General features: G+C 53.4%; 6 protein-coding genes across 6 annotated transcripts; 4 read left to right on the forward strand and 2 right to left on the reverse strand.

Moving 5' to 3' along the window:
* The first annotated feature begins 714 nt into the window (after positions 1–714).
* Positions 715–2,897, forward strand: PV07_03482 (uncharacterized protein). The gene is made up of 2 exons (XM_016390208.1): positions 715–917; positions 977–2,897. The coding sequence occupies exons 1-2, from the start codon at positions 776–778 to the stop codon at positions 2,662–2,664; spliced, it is 1,830 nt and encodes a 609-aa protein (XP_016252110.1). The 5' UTR covers positions 715–775; the 3' UTR covers positions 2,665–2,897.
* Positions 2,898–3,383: 486 nt separating this feature from the next.
* Positions 3,384–5,729, forward strand: PV07_03483 (ADP,ATP carrier protein). The gene is made up of 8 exons (XM_016390209.1): positions 3,384–3,513; positions 3,658–3,698; positions 3,813–3,859; positions 3,922–3,972; positions 4,154–4,449; positions 4,508–4,838; positions 4,900–5,035; positions 5,089–5,729. The coding sequence occupies exons 1-8, from the start codon at positions 3,503–3,505 to the stop codon at positions 5,136–5,138; spliced, it is 963 nt and encodes a 320-aa protein (XP_016252111.1). The 5' UTR covers positions 3,384–3,502; the 3' UTR covers positions 5,139–5,729.
* Positions 5,730–5,960: 231 nt separating this feature from the next.
* Positions 5,961–7,425, reverse strand: PV07_03484 (uncharacterized protein). The gene has a single exon (XM_016390210.1). The coding sequence runs from the start codon at positions 7,051–7,053 to the stop codon at positions 6,169–6,171; it is 885 nt and encodes a 294-aa protein (XP_016252112.1). The 5' UTR covers positions 7,054–7,425; the 3' UTR covers positions 5,961–6,168.
* A 365-nt stretch (positions 7,426–7,790) lies between these two features.
* Positions 7,791–12,232, forward strand: PV07_03485 (uncharacterized protein). Its single transcript, XM_016390211.1, has 8 exons — positions 7,791–8,442; positions 8,490–8,574; positions 8,631–8,741; positions 8,802–8,852; positions 8,903–9,043; positions 9,097–9,144; positions 9,194–9,211; positions 9,265–12,232. Coding segments are annotated over exons 1-8 (3,054 nt in total). The 5' UTR covers positions 7,791–8,440; the 3' UTR covers positions 11,863–12,232.
* Positions 12,233–12,420: 188 nt separating this feature from the next.
* Positions 12,421–14,446, forward strand: PV07_03486 (uncharacterized protein; the record flags this gene model as incomplete). Its single annotated transcript, XM_016390212.1, has 5 exons — positions 12,421–12,719; positions 12,804–13,013; positions 13,043–13,258; positions 13,318–13,536; positions 13,600–14,446. 5 exons carry the CDS (start codon positions 12,421–12,423, stop codon positions 14,297–14,299), a joined length of 1,644 nt encoding a protein of 547 aa, XP_016252114.1. The 3' UTR covers positions 14,300–14,446.
* PV07_03487 (uncharacterized protein) lies at positions 14,353–15,098 on the reverse strand (the record flags this gene model as incomplete). Its single annotated transcript, XM_016390213.1, has 1 exon — positions 14,353–15,098. The coding sequence occupies one exon, from the start codon at positions 15,096–15,098 to the stop codon at positions 14,619–14,621; it is 480 nt and encodes a 159-aa protein (XP_016252115.1). The 3' UTR covers positions 14,353–14,618.
* Positions 15,099–17,331: the final 2,233 nt, after the last annotated feature.

The following is a 17,331-nucleotide window of genomic DNA, read 5'->3' on the forward strand; positions in this document are numbered from 1 at the left end:
CATTAGCAACAATTTGTGACGGACAGCTCTCGTTCCAGTGCATATTACTTAGGGTTGCTGGGGTAGGGGTTTGCGCCTCGCCATTGTCTTTGAACCCAAAGAATACTTGAGGAGCGGTTGAAAACCAGATCTGGAATCCACAATTGCCGCATGGATCTTCGCGAATCGTCGGCGGACATTTATTCACCTTAGGATATCTCTCGAGTCCTCATTGTAAGGTTTCTGCACACCACAAAGGATTCGATGAATCTACCTTTGTCTTGTGCACATTCGTGTTGAGGTTCAGCAGCAAGCACCAGTCGAGCCGTTACTTGCCTCACGAAAGACGCAGAAGCTGCAAATCTATGGAGAACCAAGCATCGGGCCTTGATGGGCTGGAGAACTGCTTCTGTCAATCATGTCTATGGTGTATTCGAACCTAGAAAATAGGCAGCGCTACTATAATTTTGAATACTAACAGGTATTCCTCTCGGCAGAATCCCTTGTAGAAGTGAAATATGAGGTCATATATAGTAGCATACATCAAGAACAGATCTGGTGATGCTAGAGTCTTCTGGATCACAAGTTCTAGACTCAATTGCTGGAACATGCAGAATTTAGAGACAGCCTCTTTGGAGGGCTAGAAGGCATACCTGATGCGGAGATTCACGCCAAGCTTTGCTGCGGCATCTGGTGGGCATGCGGAGAAATTTTTGAATCCCAAACGCCAGCCCGACAAAATCAACCGCGTGGAGAGACAATCTGCAATCTCTTGATCATAGCTCTCTTCCGGACCATGGCTCGCGAATTTCTAAGTAGCGACTCGTCCGACAGCGAGGATGGAGGCGCCGATGTCCCACCCAGCGCCGAGTTGAAAGTCAATGAGGCATATGCACGCCGCTTCGAACATAACAAGAAACGAGAGGAACTACAAAGATGTAAAGATCCTTCTCCGTTTTAGTCACGGAACAATGTTTGAGCTGACCTTTCTCAATAGTAGAGGAAAAACTCGGCAAATCCTCCACTTCCCGAAAACGCAAACGCGGCGACAACGACTCTCTCGATAGTGATGACGAAGGGGCTGCCTCAGACGATGACTCGACCAGCGAGTCCGAGGATGAGGGGGAGTTGGTGACCGAAACTCTTGACTCGGAGATCATGGCCACGCTCAATGCAATTCGGTCGAAAGATCCTCGTGTTTACGACCAGTCTGCCACGTTCTATACCCATGATGACGAGGAGGGACAGGCAATGACGAAGACAAGGAAGGAAAAACCGATGCACTTGCAAGATTACCACAGGCAAAATCTGCTGGAGAGTGGTGCGGGCGAGGAACAGGAAGATACCGTGCCTCTGACATACAACCAAGAGCAAGAGCAGCTTAAGAAATCCATCATTGGAGAGATCAACGCAGCCGCAGAGGACGAGGATGAGGACGAAGAAGATGAGGAGGGCAATGACAAATTCCTCATTGCGAAGAAAAAGGAAAAGACAGCCAAATCCGACGTTGTTTTGGACGTTGAGAGCGCAGACAAAGATCCTGAAGCTTTCTTGTCAAACTTCATGGCCTCGAGGGCTTGGGCCGCTCCCGACCCCTCTAGCCTGCACCCTTTTGATTCCGATGATGACGAAGAAGACAGAAGGGCAGACGAATTCGAGGAGGCATACAATCTACGATTCGAGGATCCTGAAAAATCAAACGAGACGCTGCGCTCTCATGCGAGAGACTTGGCTGCCAAATATTCCGTCCGGAGACAAGAGGTGAACCCGCGACAAAAGAAGCGAGAAGCCGAGAAGGCGAAGAAAGAAGCCGAAAAGCAGCAGCGGAAAGAAGAGAAAGCCCGTCTTCGCAAGTTAAAGATCGAGGAGCTCGAAGAGAAGGTGCGCAGAATCAAGCGGGCCGCCGGTATAAAAACCCAAGATATGCGGCCTGAGGATTGGTCGCATCTGGTTGACGACGATTGGGATGACGCCAAATGGGAGGAAGAAATGCACAAGCGTTTCGGCGATGAATACTACGCGGAGGAAGAACTTCCGAGCGAGGACGAGACAAGCGGAAAAAAGCGGAAACCTCGCAAGCCCAAATTTGATGATGACATTGACATCAAGGACATAGTTCCTGATTTCGATGAAGACGATAAGGCGGACTTTAGTCTGTCTGATGAAGAAGCTCCTCCGAAGAAGGCGAAGAAAATCAAGAAGTCGGTCGAAGACAAAAAGCGGGACACAAAGAAAGAACGGCGGATCATTGAACAATTGGTGGCCGATCAACTACAACTGGAGCTGGATGCATCTTTGCCCGACAAGAAGACCGGTGGTTTCACGTACCGTGAGACATCGCCCAAGAGCTTTGGCCTTAGTGCAAGAGACATTCTGCTAGCTGACGACAAGCAACTGAATGAATTTGTCGGGCTGAAGAAGCTGGCATCATTCCGCGACCCAGAGAAGAAGCGCAAGGACTTGAAGAACCTGGGTAAGAAGGCACGGTTAAGGAAGTGGCGATTGGAGACCTTTGGCAATGAGGAAGGCCTGCAGGCCAGCAATCTGATTCCTGCGCAATCTGAGGTCGGGCATGACAGGCCTGAAGAAGACGAAGCTGGAGTCGACATCAGAACAGAGGGGACGAAGAAAAAGAAGAGAAGGAGGAACAAGAAGTCGAAGACAGAGGTTGATGCTGTTGTCTGAACAAAATATTGTGGAGATGTCTATGGAGAACTCGAATGTCTGGACCTCGGAAGGAAAAGGGGAACACCTAGTCCAGGGTGAGAAGATGCTCCTCAGCCTTGCCACCAATTCTAGCGATGGATATAGATCGGCCTCACAAGCTCTTGGCTGAATGCCTCATATCTCGGTCATCGAGTTTTAGTATGCCGTTACCCGCGAGGCTCCGTCTCCGCGATCCCTTGTTTCAAGTCAAGTGCGCCGTACCCTGCACAGCATTATAAAACATAAGCTCTTATTCGTATTCGAGAGCCTCATGTGGCCAGCTTAAGGTTCACTGAGGATCTCTGGAGAAGCAGTGGATCGTTGAGGGAGCAAGGACTGTGTTTCGGCAAAATGGGCGGAAGGATGGGCATGTTTGAGAGAATTGTTTAGGCAGCCGGAGGAGCCGTCCAGTGGCTGGCCAGAGCCTGGCACCTCCCCCGGGCAAGCGCGATAGGGGCCACGGGCGAGCCGGTTGCTGTGCAGAGGGCCACCCTTTTTTTCGCTCAGCGGAGACAAAATTTTGATTGCGGACGATAATTGCCCGGGGAGGAGGGCGCTGAGAATTTCGCTGGTGGCTCGGGAAAAAGTGCACACAAGCAGCTCGCATTGACGGTTGTGCTGAGCGAGATCCGGCCCTTACCGCATCGGGTTTAGCACCAGTCGAGCTCCCAATCCCTTTGAAAAATACCTGTCCGCTTCTAAACTTCCTCCATCTCTCTTTTTCGCATCTTCGCATCTTTTTCTTGCGTCCACCCATCACTTCTCTCCCTTCTCTCCTCTCAATCATAGTCCTCAGTTCTTCATAACCACCGTCAAGATGGCCAAAGGGTTAGTCCATGCTCCATCCACTGTCCATTCGTGCTCTGGTGCAGCTGGTGCCGTTACCCGGCGGCCTCCCTGAGCTGCACGAGCAGCATCCGAGCAACCCTCGGCCAAATTTGGACATACACATGCTGACTTGTTGTCATCTAGAGAGGTGGATCAAGGGGCCAAGACGATACTGGGCATGCCCGGTAAGGCTTCACCGTCGTTAACGTCGACGTCCAGGACTCAGAGCTCCCCGGACTTCACCTCGACCATACGACAATCTCCGGCCGTGGTCAATAGAAACTAACTTTCGACCGTAGGTTTCGTGGTCGACTTTTTGATGGGTGGTGTTTCTGCCGCTGTCTCAGTGAGTAGCGCGCCAGTCGTGGTAGCTGGTCAAGAGGCATTTGAAGCTGACAGTTTTTCCAGAAAACTGCCGCCGCCCCCATTGAGCGTGTCAAGCTCTTGATCCAAAATCAGGTATGTCTACCTGTTCCACCCCATCGAACACATCTACATGACCCATGCAAAACCCTTCCCCACGTCCGAAAGGTCCCCGTCCACCATAGGCGGAAAAAATCTCTTATCAAAAATTGTTCAATGCGATGATAACACTGCAATGGATCCTCGACCGAGCGCAAAAACTTACAATGACGTATAGGATGAAATGATCAAAGCCGGTCGTCTCGACCGCAAGTACAGTGGTATCATCGACTGCTTCAGCCGAACCATGAAGAGCGAAGGTGTCATGGCTCTGTGGAGAGGTAACACTGCCAACGTTATCCGATACTTCCCTACCCAGGCGCTCAACTTCGCCTTCCGCGATACCTACAAGTCGATGTTCGCCTTCAAGAAGGAACGTGATGGATACTGGAAGTGGATGGCCGGTAACTTGGCCTCTGGTGGTGCCGCCGGTGCCACTTCGCTCCTCTTCGTCTACTCCCTCGATTATGCTCGGTATGTCTCGTGCCCTTTGTTTCATCTCCCGGCGGATTGCTGATACATTTTCACACAGTACCCGTCTTGCCAACGATGCCAAATCTGCCTCCAAGGGTGGCGGTGAACGTCAATTCAACGGTCTCGTCGATGTCTACCGCAAGACCCTGGCTTCCGATGGTATTGCCGGTCTCTACCGTGGTTTCGGTCCTTCCGTCTTGGGTATCATCGTCTACCGTGGTCTCTACTTCGGCATGTACGACTCCATCAAGCCTGTTCTCTTGGTCGGTCCTCTCGAGGGTAACTTCTTGGCCTCTTTCATGCTCGGCTGGGGTGTCACCACTGGTGCCGGTATCGCTTCCTACCCTCTTGATACCATCCGTCGTCGCATGATGATGACGTCCGGTGAGGTAAGTGTTTTAGTCCCTGCGTCTTCCGGGCTTCACAAACCTGTCTAACCTCTATGCGCAGGCTGTCAAATACAAGAGCTCCTTCGACGCTGCCCAGAAGATCATGGCCGCTGAGGGTATCCGATCCTTCTTCAAGGGTGCTGGTGCCAACATCCTCCGTGGTGTTGCTGGTGCCGGTGTGCTCTCCATCTACGACCGTATGTTTCGATTCCGATCTCGTTATATGTTCTCATGCTAACAAGTTTGACAGAGGTCCAACTTCTCATGTTCGGCAAGAAGTTCAAGGGCGGTTCTGGTTAAGCGCCTCGTCACTTTACTGCGACGAACTCAAGAAGCGATTGTTCCAATCGCACAAAACGGTGTAACAGGGGAAGCATGGTGTAATAGCGCGCCTTCAGTGGGGAGGCTCAAAAGGTGGTGCGAGACTGTACGATGACATGGTGAGGTGTTGGCAGGGGCAGCAGGGCGGGCGACCGAGTCGAGAGAGACGAAACACATCTTGCAAATAGAGACGACACAAACGGGGATTGACGAGGGAAAATGGCCACGTTGAAACTCGTTGGGGGTTTTGTTCACAATATGCAATGGGGTTTCTTGCTTTACAACATCCTTTCGTTTCCTTTTCACTCCGGTCTGCAATTGTACTTTACTGCCTCGGCTTGTTTTGCAAAACATCTCACTTCGCTCCATCCTGCGGCTTTCCGTCCTCTAATCCGTCTCTGTATCCCTGCAGAAGTGTCGATCATCTTGCAGGAATTCCCGTGGTGGGTGCAGGGGTAACCACCAGGGGGTAAACACCATTGATCCATTCATCACAGGTAGCCCCGTCCATCTACCCCCCATCCACTGCCTCGGGACACATCTATAACCAGGTACGTATAGAAGTGGCCCTCACTTTTTGTTTATTACCTACTCCCCAGAAAGTAGTTCTGCTAGTGTTCCGTGTCGGCGTCCAATCGGTGCATCTACATTGGGTGTTATACAGGTCCCAGCAAGTGGATGCTAATCCCAATTCTGATTTCAGTCCTCGTAGAAGCGAATCCTATCGCTGCCGCAAACCACAGATCCTCCCAACCGTAACGAGCGACCGTGTCCCACCGATCGTGGTCCCACGCACACGGGGTTTTGTTCGTTATCAATCTTTCGTTCGCTAAATAATTCATTCATTCCGGGTATATATATGTCACTGCGCCTTGGTCCGATCTGCAAACATTTCCTCCCATGCTTCGTCTTTTCATGAACCGTTTACCCATCTACGCCATGCACCACTCTTGTCTCATCCGAAAGAAAGATTCCTCCACTTGTACCCGGGGTGTCCCAGGCTTGGCTTTCACGTATCATCCTCCCCGTTGATATGCTTCCAGATCTGCCTTTCCGTCTCACTCAGTCTTTTGCCCGCGGCTTTCGCCCACGACATGGCCGTCTTCACCACCGTACCATTCGAGTCGGCGTTGTTCGAGCCAAAGCTCCATTCTCCGTCCAATAAACCGCCTCTTTTCGAGTATGGCAGTGGAGAAAGGGTGGCACGGTAGTCGCTCTCTTGGCATGATTCAATGGGTTTGTCGTCGAAGGAGCTGTGGTGGTCTTGTTGGTACCCCGGCGGGTGGGAGAGGTCCTGGGGTTGTGGGTAGTTAAAGCTGTAGCTAGGGCTCGTGGTGGTCGAAGTCACGCCAGCGGGAGGGATGGCACGGGAAGGCGTGTATGGCGTGTAGACGGCCGACGACGGGGATTGAACGGGCAGCGGGCGGGAGTGAGTGGGAGTTTGTGCTTGTACAGGCACAACGGCGTGGCGCTGTGGTGATGCGTGCGGTGGCATCCATTGTTGATGCTGGGGGATTTCGAGAGGACGTGGTGGAAGGGGTGCGGTGGGGCGTGGCGACGGACTGGCGAAAGGCGAGGGTACTGCGCCTGGTTGCGGCGGGGGAGGGCTGTAGTTGGATGTGGTCGTTGGCGTGTTGGTTGAAGTGGGTGTCGCTTCGTATCTATTGTTGTAACTGCTGGCTAACGTGTTGGTGGGTTGCGGAACTGCTGGTGCGCCAGGTTGCGCAGGCTGCTGCGCGAACGAGGAACGAGATGGCTCTGTGGAAGTCGGCCGTTCGTCATCGTCGAAAGGTGTATACCGAGCCGCCGCAGTGCTTGGTGAGGATACGCCGAAAGGATGCGAGGGGAGATTGGTGTTTATTGGCGAGGCGGTATGGACTGGTATGGGAGCCATTGTTGCAGGCGCAGGACGCGACCCGGTGGTACGAGTTCTTCTGTTCCTAGAGTTGTGGGATCAAGGGTCTTCTGTCTTTCGAGGCGAGAGAATGAAGGAGATATGGCAGGAAGAAATAGTAACGAAGTGACAAAAGTAAAACTAGTATACTCTTTCTCGTCTTCGGTGGATGAGCTGGTTGACAAACTGTGCGTTTGTGCTCAACTGTTCCAAGGGATATATTTGCGAAGGGCTGGCGTCATCGAATGACGAACGACGGGGTTGGAAGGATCATGGGCCACTCCCTTGGATTCCGAATACCAACATCACCGCCGCGAAACAGGGTATGTAGTGATACAGATTGTCTTTAACGAGAGGGAGTCGAACAAAGAGTCTTTGTCGAGTGCATGCGCATGAGGCTAGATCTGATACCTTTCGCGTACAATATGCGGTTAGTCCTTTTGAAGTCAACAGACAAAGACGGGGTCCTTCCTCTTTCCGTGACGAACCCTTCTGTTTTCGGCAACTGTACACAGAGGCATGGACCGCAGCAAATCCCAATGCAGCAGGGCGGTTACACAAAGAATGCGGATGGGGGCCGTTGACGGCGAACGAGCGATGCGGCGGCCGGGACGCGCGCCAAGCCGGCAATCTCTATACTGCCAAGGCCTGGGCGGGAGGCTGGCTGTGATTGGCTGCGCGCACACTGCATGAAATGCGCCCGGAAAACTCCTATACTAGTGCAATCATCGATCCATCGACAAGCCGGGCACATGCTGCAGTTCAACGCAATTACTTGAGAAAGGCCCGGTGCTATGCGCGCATCACTGCGACTCCTCTCTATTTCCACCCCCGTTTGTGCCTGTGATCTGTGCCGAAGATCCCTCTCAACAGGGTTGCAAAGCGTCTCCTCCAGCCATCTGACCGTGTCACGACTGCTGTCCGAGGCACCGCGTGCTTGAATCGTGTCTCTTGATTCGCTCATTCGGCCAGGCGCATCTCAACTCGGTTGCAGCACTCTCTTCCCCAACTGGTCCTGCTGCTATTGCACGAACACCCACGGTCTTGTGAGCCCTAAACGATCTTTGGACCCGAAGCCTGACGTCTGGACCACCTTGGTACCGAAAATTTCAACAGTGGAAGCGAGTTCGCATTAAACACAGTCAACTCACCGAAAGAACCTTCCACCACTCTGGCCTCGCCTTGAACGGCGTTCTCCCACCGCTTCTTTGCTCGCCCAATGTCACATATACCACATCTTCGACCATCGCAGAGTGGTCCTTCTATTCGCTAACATACCTGGAAAAGTGTCGCCAGCCGCCGGGCCACCCAGGAGCCTTGTCAGGGTCGACTCTATTCGTAATAGTGGCATTTCGGTCTTCCTTTTTCTACCCTCTCACCTCCAAACATGTAACGTTCTCTTCCTTTCCTCTCATACCTGGCACTAATCCGATCAGGAAATTCGGCAAGCAGATCCAGCGCCAGCAGTTGGATCTTCCTGAATATGCGGCCAGTTTCCTTAACTACAAGGCCCTCAAAAGGGTGTGCCAAAACTTATGTATTCGTTAAGAGAAGACTTTGCTCACCATGTCCTTCAGCTCATCAAGCAGCTCAGTGCTACGCCTACCATTAGTGCCCAAGGAGGTCCCACCACCCTCGACGCACAGGCCGCGCTTAGGGCGAATAAGGAGGTGTTCTTTTTCCGGCTGGTGGGCGCATAATCACCTCCCGTACTTCCCGCCCTTCCTCTTCTCTGATGCAAGCTGTAGGAACGTGAGATAGAAAAAGTCAACGTCTTTTATCTCCAGAAAGAGGCAGAGGTATAGACAACCATCTGTTTGCAAAGCCGGCCGCCTCTGACCTGGTCCAGTTTTCGCTTCGTCTAAAAACATTGCTCGACAAGAAAAGAGTCATTCAAGCAAGAATAGCAGCCAGCTCCAGACTCTCTGCTAGTTTCGCAACCTTGGTCGAAGGGTTCCAACAGTTCGACAATGATCTCAACAAACTTCAAGTGTGTGAAAGAGTGTGTCCTCAGGAGGGGATCGGTTGGCTGACACACTGCAGCAATTCGTTGAAGTCAATGAAACCGCAATTTCAAAAATTCTGAAGAAGGTCTGTCCGACCTACCACTTATTTTACATCAGGGACTGATACTTTGTAGTGGGACAAAACATCAAAGGTGGACCGCCATCTACAAACCACACCTCTGAGGTGAGCTGACGCCAGTGACAGTCAAGAACGAAAGAGATCTACCTCCAGCGAGCCGTCGAAATCCAACCGTGCTTTAATCGCGATGTACTCCGGGACCTCGCAGACCGAGCGACAACGGCGAGACTCGATTTGGAAGCATGGGCTGAGGGTGAAAACATTCAGTACGAGGTATCTAGGCAACAAGATCGCATGATCGGACAACGTGTGGGCACAGAAGAGAGTGACATCGACATCCAAATTCTTCAAGCCTCAGCTGCAGGTAACATTGGCGCCCTACGCGAATGGGTTGCGAGACTAGGCAACTCTCCAGACGCGCGCGATCGTTTCACCAGAATTTTCCTTGCGACAATCTCTGAAGCACCCGACGATTCTTTGACCCTCTTCCTAAACTCAGGCCTGGTCGACATCCACGCCGAAGATGACATCAATGAACGGAACTGTTTGCACGAAGCTGCAATTTATGGCAAAGACATTGTACTGGACTATGCTCTCAGTCATGGAGTTGACCTGACCCGTTTGGATGTGTACGGTAGGGTACCGTTGCACTATGCCTGCCTAAGAGGACGCCTTGCTATGGTCGAGAAATTGTTGGCAGCAGGACCGAACACTATCGACATGAAAGATCATGACAACTTTACGCCGCTGATCCATAGTATTGTGCGGCATCGGGTCGACTGTGTTCGCCTTCTCATTGCCAACAATGCAAGGATTGACCCACAATCCGACGCAGACCATATTCCTCTGAACTTGGCTTGTCAACACGGATCTATCGAAGTTGCAGCGTTGCTGTTAGAAAGAAACGCCAAACTTCTCCCCGACGCAGAAGGTCTTTTCCCCCAACATCTCGTCGCCCGATCGAGTGAAAAGGCCGATCTCCTTCTGCTTCTACGGCAGCATGGAGCCGATTTAAACCAGCGCGATAAGTTGTACCAATGGACGCCACTGTTTCACGCAGCAAGCGAAGGTCGCGTCGAGTGCTTGCGGGCCCTGCTAGAAAACAGTGCCGATCCTGAGGCACTGGACGAAAAGGGGCTTACTGCAATGTATTATGCAACATGGGAAGGCCACCTAGAGTGTATGGAACTTCTTTGGCAGCAAAGCAGCCACCATCGCGCCGAACGCAGATCTTCCACCATGTTAGGAGCTGTGGTCCCTCCCCACAGCCAGATGCTGGCAATGGAGATCACACCCGAAGAGCCTACAGGAGTTGACGCCGATGGAATACCTGATCTATCTCTGCCCCCACCGATCATACCTCTGCGCCGCTATGGACACAATTTCCTCGATACGAAAACCTTCATTGCCCTCAACTTTGATCGGACGTCGAAAGCTATACAGTTCTTCAATGAAGCGAGGTATCCTGCCGCTCGGTTAACCATTTCTTCGAAAACATCGGACCTCATTCCTCGCAATTTAATGCTGCCTATACAAGAGGACGCTAGATCTGTCTACTTTCAAGTGGACAATCTCAGCACCTTCTCTGTGGATTTTGAGATCTACCCGACCTTTGGATCCAAGGTGATAGCCAAGTCGGTCGCCCTTCCGGATGTTTTTCGAGCCATCCAGAGCAGCGCTGGGACCTGCTGCCTTCCACTGTTTGATCCGAGGCTCCGGTCAGTGGGTCAGATACAGTTCGATTTCCAAGTCATCAAACCATACCAGGGTACGCCGCTTGAGATCACGCAATTTGCGCCGTACTGGAAAGCCACGAGTGCTTTGGACGATCACAGCGGATTAGTCACAGGCTCGAGCCTCTCCGGAGACTACCTTAGACTAACGATACAGCTTACCCGGGACGGTGTTCCTGTGAGCTACCCATCTTATTTCATGACATACAACAATCTCGACGTCTCACTGTGTCTGCTCAAATACGAGATACTTGTGAAGCTTGGCATGACTAGTGGTCTGCTCAACAGTGACGGCACCCCGATACTGGAAAGCATGGACATCATCGATTGGCGAGATCGACTTTCTGGCTCTATCTTCGCCCTTCGCGAGATCCTAGCCGCGGTACCAGCCCATATCAACCTCAATCTGCACATTCTGTATCCAACAAACCATGAGGATCTCAACTTGGGCGTCTACTCCAACATCGATATTAATACCTTCGCTGATGCGATCCTGACCGAAGTCTTCGATCATGCGAGAGCCTTGCGCGCACAGGGCCCAGACCTGACCCGCTCTATTGTGTTCTCTTCATTCAACAGCAACATTTGCACTGCCCTAAATTGGAAGCAGCCGAACTTCCCCGTCTTGCTCTGCAATGACTTAGGCCGTGTGCAGGGTGCTTACCGCTCGTCTGCAAATCTACTTGGACCAGTTTCGCAACGAGGGACGTCAATCAAAGAGTCGGCGCGCTTGGCACAGATGAACAACTTTATGGGACTGACTTGCTCGGCCCGGATCTTGCAGATGGTACCTGCTTTGACCGAAACCATCAAGCAGGCAGGGCTAGTGCTTGTATCTGATGTCTCAACGGACGACGACAATGGAAGCCAACATCAATCTCACTCGCAGGGGCAAGCCCACAACCCGGGTTTTGCGATGATACCGGATGGTGTCAACGGGCTTATGAAGGCCAACGGCATTCTACGATTCAACGAGACGGTCGACATGTGAGAAGCATCCCGGGAGACGCGGGCTCAAGGAAGACCGTGGTGACTTACAGCGATTGATGATTTTATTGACGAAAACCATAGGGGACACGGACCCTAATGCAGCGGGTGGAGGGGGGAAAAGAAATTCGAGAAATTGGCGGGGCTTCTTAGTAGCTTGCATCTTGGCCGGGACATGCATTCATTCATGGTGGTGTAGTGATCATGGTCATCGTGGAGCTCGGACAGGGCACTGAATAGACACTGTCACAGAATGCAGACGAATTCAAGTCATCTGCAGGTTATGTTTTACAGGCGATATATGAGAATTAAACAGGGACCGGCACTGGCATGTGTAGGCATCAAATTCAGCGGCAGCCCACAGTTCTCGGAGACTACCGAAGCTTGTCTATGATCAATGCGATACCGATGCACTGTTAATCAGCAGCTCCAGATGGCCGGTTCCAGCCGCAAGGCTGGCCAGTAACCGAAGTCTCCAAACTTTCATAGTTCATGATACAAAGACTAATATCGCGGATCATCTCAGGTAATCTCATACATCCTCTCTCTCACTCGTCACACCATGCCCAAGTCTGAGAGTGATGTTCGGGAGGAGATAGAATACGAAGACCGCCTGGCACGCATTGCCAACCGGGAAGACCATTCGCGCAGCCGTCTCCAGGCCATCCGCAAGAATCCGTGGGCGTTCGGCTGGTGCCTCTACGCCGTGTGGACGATCCTGCTCGTCAGCGTCGAAGACCAGGCCTCGTACAACGTGCTGAGCATCCCCGAGTTCAGGAAAGACTTCGGGTCGTCGTTTGGAGGCAACTATGTCCTTGCGGCCTCGTGGCAGTCGGCCTTCAGCGGCGCCCCGATTGCAACGTATGTTCCTCACCAGGCCCCCTTTCCCTCCGACTTTCTGTTATCTATATTGAAGAACCAAGCGACTTATGCCGTGGCATGTAGCCGAATTATCGGGGCATTGGCCGCGGGTCAAGTGGCCGACCACATCGGCCGTTGCAACACCCTCATCCTTGCTCTCGCGCTCTCGCTCGCAGCAGTGGCCATGGAGTTTGTGGCCACGGAGAAAGCGCTTTTCTTCGGCGGGAAGCTGTTGAACGGACTGGCCGTCGCCTCGATCGAGTCTGTCAGCGGCACCTACATTGGCGAGGCATTGTTCCCCCTGCCCCATCTCCTCCTTGAAGCATGAACCTCCTAACCGAGGAACAGATTGCGCCTCTGGCGCTCCGAGGTCTGACGACTGTCTTGATGGCGTTCTCGGATGGCGCCGGCGCCTTGATTGTAGCGCTTATCATTAACGGCACAGGAACGTATACGAATAGATGGGCGTACAGGGTCGTCTTCTGCAGCCAGTTCGGGTTCGCCGCCGTGGCCGCTTCTTTCGTCTGGTTCATGCCCGAGTAAGCTGCACGAAGCGTGTATTCTGGTCTACTGCTGACGATGAATTACTTCCGTCCAGATCGCCATGGTGGCTCTTGAGCAAGGGCCAGGAAGACAAAGCATTGAAATCACTCCGCCGCCTCGGCTATACCAGGTCGGACGGGGAAGATGCGAAGCGTCTCGCCACCATCAGAGTCACCTTGGAGGAAATCCGCAGCGAGACCGAGGGCGTCAGTTACTTCGAGTGCTTCCGCAAGTCGAACCTTCGCAGGACAGTCGTCGCCATCGCACCCCTCTCGTATGCTTTCACGTTTTCTGACAGGTTAAGAAGCAGCAGCCTATGCTGACTCCGTGGTTGCAGGGTAGAAATCTTCGTGGGCGCCATCTTCACCGGCCTGTACTCGACCTACTACGCTCAGTTGGCGGGCTACAGCACGAGCATGTCCTTCCGACTCCTCATCACCCAGCAGGTCCTGGCAATCATCGGGAACGTCATGTCGTGGTTCCTGATCGAAAGGGTGGGGCGCCGCAACCTGACCGTCTACGGCACTGTCGCCCTGACGGTGATGCTCTGGGTCATGGGGGGATTGGCCGTCGGGGCCAGCCGAGGCGAGTTGAGAGGCGCCATCGCGACGGTGCAGATCTACTCGTGGCTGTACAACCTCACCATCGGGGCGACGGCGTACACGTACTTGACCGAAGTGGCCACGGCGCGGCTGCGCGTCAAGACCATGGCCGTCGGGTTCGCGACCCAGAGCGGCTTCGGCCTGCTGTGGAGCTTCGTGCTGCCGTACCTCTTCAACCCGGACAAGGCCGACCTGGGCGGGAAAGTGGGCTTTATCTTTGGTGGGTTCGCCGTTCCTTGCTGTGCGTTCCTCTGGTGGTTCCAGCCCGAGACGGCGGGGCGGTCCTACGAGGAGCTCGACGAGATGTTCGTCAAGAAGATCCCCGCGCGCCGGTTCAAGACGTACAAGACCGAGGCGGAGATCAAAGCGGAGGCGTTGACGAGGAGGACGCAAGAGGCGGTGCCGCAAGATGACTCTGTCGATAAGATCGGATGATGAAACTTGAACGAAATCAGGAAAAAGGGAATGTCCAATCACGCAGCTCTCGTGGAAAGAAGATGAGTAGAGATTTTGCTGCTTCCTCTCTGGCATGGTCTAGATATGGCAAGAGGGGACTAATGTGATGATCCCAGTGAATTCGTGGCATGCCGGTTTTTCCTCTCCCCTGTTTTCATGTGATGAATAGACAGTATTTACATCCCTCATCCACGGACTCACAGTCGTCGCCCAGCCGTCCTCCCTCTCCAAAGCCACCAGTCGCCACCATCTTCTCGCCTCTCCCAGCTCCGCCAACCATCCTCCAGTAACTAGGTCGCTACACCTGAACCAGCCCGGCCCCGATCCCGATCCAGATGCCCGCCCCGGCCGCAAAGGCGGCGCCCCAGCCGGAGCCGCGGAGACGCCAGATGTGGTAGACGTCGACGACGCAGAGAACCATGCCAGCGAGGATCAGGGTGCCCATCTCGTGCAGCTTGGAGTCGGTGCCGAACTTGGCCAGGGCGAGGCCGATGCTCAGGTCGCGGGCGCCCAGCAGGGCCATCGAGGTGGTCACCGCGGCGGCGTGGTTGGCCACGTCGACATTGGCGTGCGCGGGCGGCGCCGTGCTGCCCTTGGTCGGGTTGGCGTTGGTGCCCGGCGCCGCGCTCGAGCTGCTCGTCGCCGCCGACGAGTGCGGGTACAGCCCGAACCCCTGGCCCGCCAGCACGGGGCAGGTGAGCGCGAACGTCCCCAGCCCGATGTACGTCCCGGCCACGCTCAGGCCGAGCACGCGCCATGTCGAGGGCGAGAGATCCATTGTTTTTCGTCCGTTGGGTAGAACGCGGCGGAGTTTAGTTCAGGCGGAGGAGGAGTGTTCTGGCAGCCTTTGGACCTTGGCTGTGGAGTTAAGGTGCGGTGAGCGATGAGCGAAGGATGGCGAGTCGGGGACGGTCGAGAGATGCCACACGTGAGATCGCGCTGGTGTATACAATCAGCATCAACGATCAGAGCCAGAAAGGTCTCTGGAGGAGGTCTGGGTTGGTCGAGGGAGCTGGGAATTGACTTCGGCGAGGTTTGTTACCCCGACTAATACGTCAGTGGACGAGGACTTTATGTAGTTGCATAATCGGGTCTTTGAGCTTCCCCAATACGAATACGGAGACGGACTATTTGTATACCGAGCATGCCTGGTACCACACAACCGTAGGTACGCGAACCTAGGTACAGGAAGTTGTCCTATCAACCCCCCTCTCTCTACCCAAGTACGGGGCAGCTATCCTGGTATATCTTCCACCCCTTGACGAGTTTCTCGGGGTCTATCATGTTTGCTATCTGAGCCATGATGTCCTTCAGGCCGATGTTGAACTCTCGTATCACCCTCGCGAGGAGATATAGGTCCTTGATTTGGGCCCATAGAGCCGGTAGTCCGCCGAAGTAGCTTTCTAGCGCTATCGCGGGTTTCGGGCGAGGAGGCTTGGGGTTTGAATGCCCAGTAATGAAGCTCACAATGGTGTTGTTGATCTTCCGCCCACGGACCCGTAACCGCGACTCGCCCTCTTGCGATCTGCTTCAGCCCAGAACTGCCTGGATCTGTCCGACCTGGCAGCAGCCCGTGTCCGTCATGGAGCACACCACAGCCGGCTCCATGACAGACACTCTCGACTGCTTACCCTCGGGTGCTTGACCCGTTGTCTGGGTTTCTCGTAGTGCCACATATCAAGGTGACACTCCGATCGACAAACGGGGATACTCAGAGAGGCTGGCCCTTTCTGCCCCCTCTGTTCACCCGATCTAGATATATATATCAACTCCCAACCACCGTGGTGAATTCTCTGTCTTCGGCATTCGAAGCGTTCGCCGCGTTGCGTCCGAGACTTTCCGTAGAGGTGTGTCCATTTGTGACCATGAAGCCAGCGCCCGGGCGTTCGACCCGACTGTGGTCTCAAACCCGATTATTTGTGGTCGTCATAGTCTGGCATGGGAAGACTTGGTGCCAGTCCCTATTGTTTTGACGCCGATCCTTGTTGAAACTCGAAGTTGAAGGTGGCCATTTGCGCAATGCACAGATCATGTTTTCGAAGAAGTGAAACAGTGCTGAAAGGCTGACTCGAAGAAACTCTGTCCACTGCGCGCGGAGACAAGCGACTCTGATTGTGGCCTTGGATCGTGACTCGGTCAAGGAATGGTATGATTACTGAGAGAGCCATTTTGTGACGTCTTGTCCATTATCGACTCAGGAGGGTTGAGCGGAGGTGTATGCGGTCTGGGTCTGGAGTGGACCGCCGGGGTACCTTTTGATGCAGAGCAGGAGCGTACGTGCAAGACAAACACCGAAAGCGGGCATTTGATGCGTTTGACATGATTGATGAGTCGCCAGATGACAAAGACAACCAGCACAGTTCGTCTCCTCAACTTAGAGGAGAGCTCTTGATTGACCTGGAAGACAGGAGAAGTGGAACTTGGGCAGCAGTAGATGTCGGGAGGAAGACAGGGTACTTATAGTTTTTGGGAGGACACCGCGAGAGCGCGAATGTGATGATTCACAGTGAATGAGTCCGCGGTGCTCCAGCGCGAGTTCTTCTTTTCACTGAATGGTTCATCTGCGCGACAAGGTGTGTCGCACTGTCTCGGAAGACGGATGGTCACGGATAGTATGGAAGTGAAAGAGAACGGAAGGGAATTCGACATTTGAATCAATACATTACCTCCACATGAATTAGATTTCCCTTCACTGCACCCGACCAGATTAGCATCAGATAAAACCCAACTTGCCCGCAGAGTCGTTGTACTTGTGACATCTCGACAGTGTGGGCATCTGGGTTGGCAAATCTTGTGATTCAGCTTTCATGAATCACACTGACAATGTACTTCTCGCCGTCCCCTCCAGTTGCAGCCACGATAAGCTGGTGTCCTTCGACGTCTTCCTCCCTGTGGCCCACTCCAACCTCTTCTTTGTAGTCTTTGTACCAGTCTTGTTTGCGCTCACCACTCACCAATTCATATCGGGCAGCAGCCACCGCCGCCTGGCGAGACAAGTGTATCCCTCTGAT

The sequence above is a fragment of the Cladophialophora immunda genome, assembly GCF_000835495.1.
Source record: "Cladophialophora immunda strain CBS 83496 unplaced genomic scaffold supercont1.2, whole genome shotgun sequence".
Taxonomy (NCBI): domain Eukaryota; kingdom Fungi; phylum Ascomycota; class Eurotiomycetes; order Chaetothyriales; family Herpotrichiellaceae; genus Cladophialophora; species Cladophialophora immunda.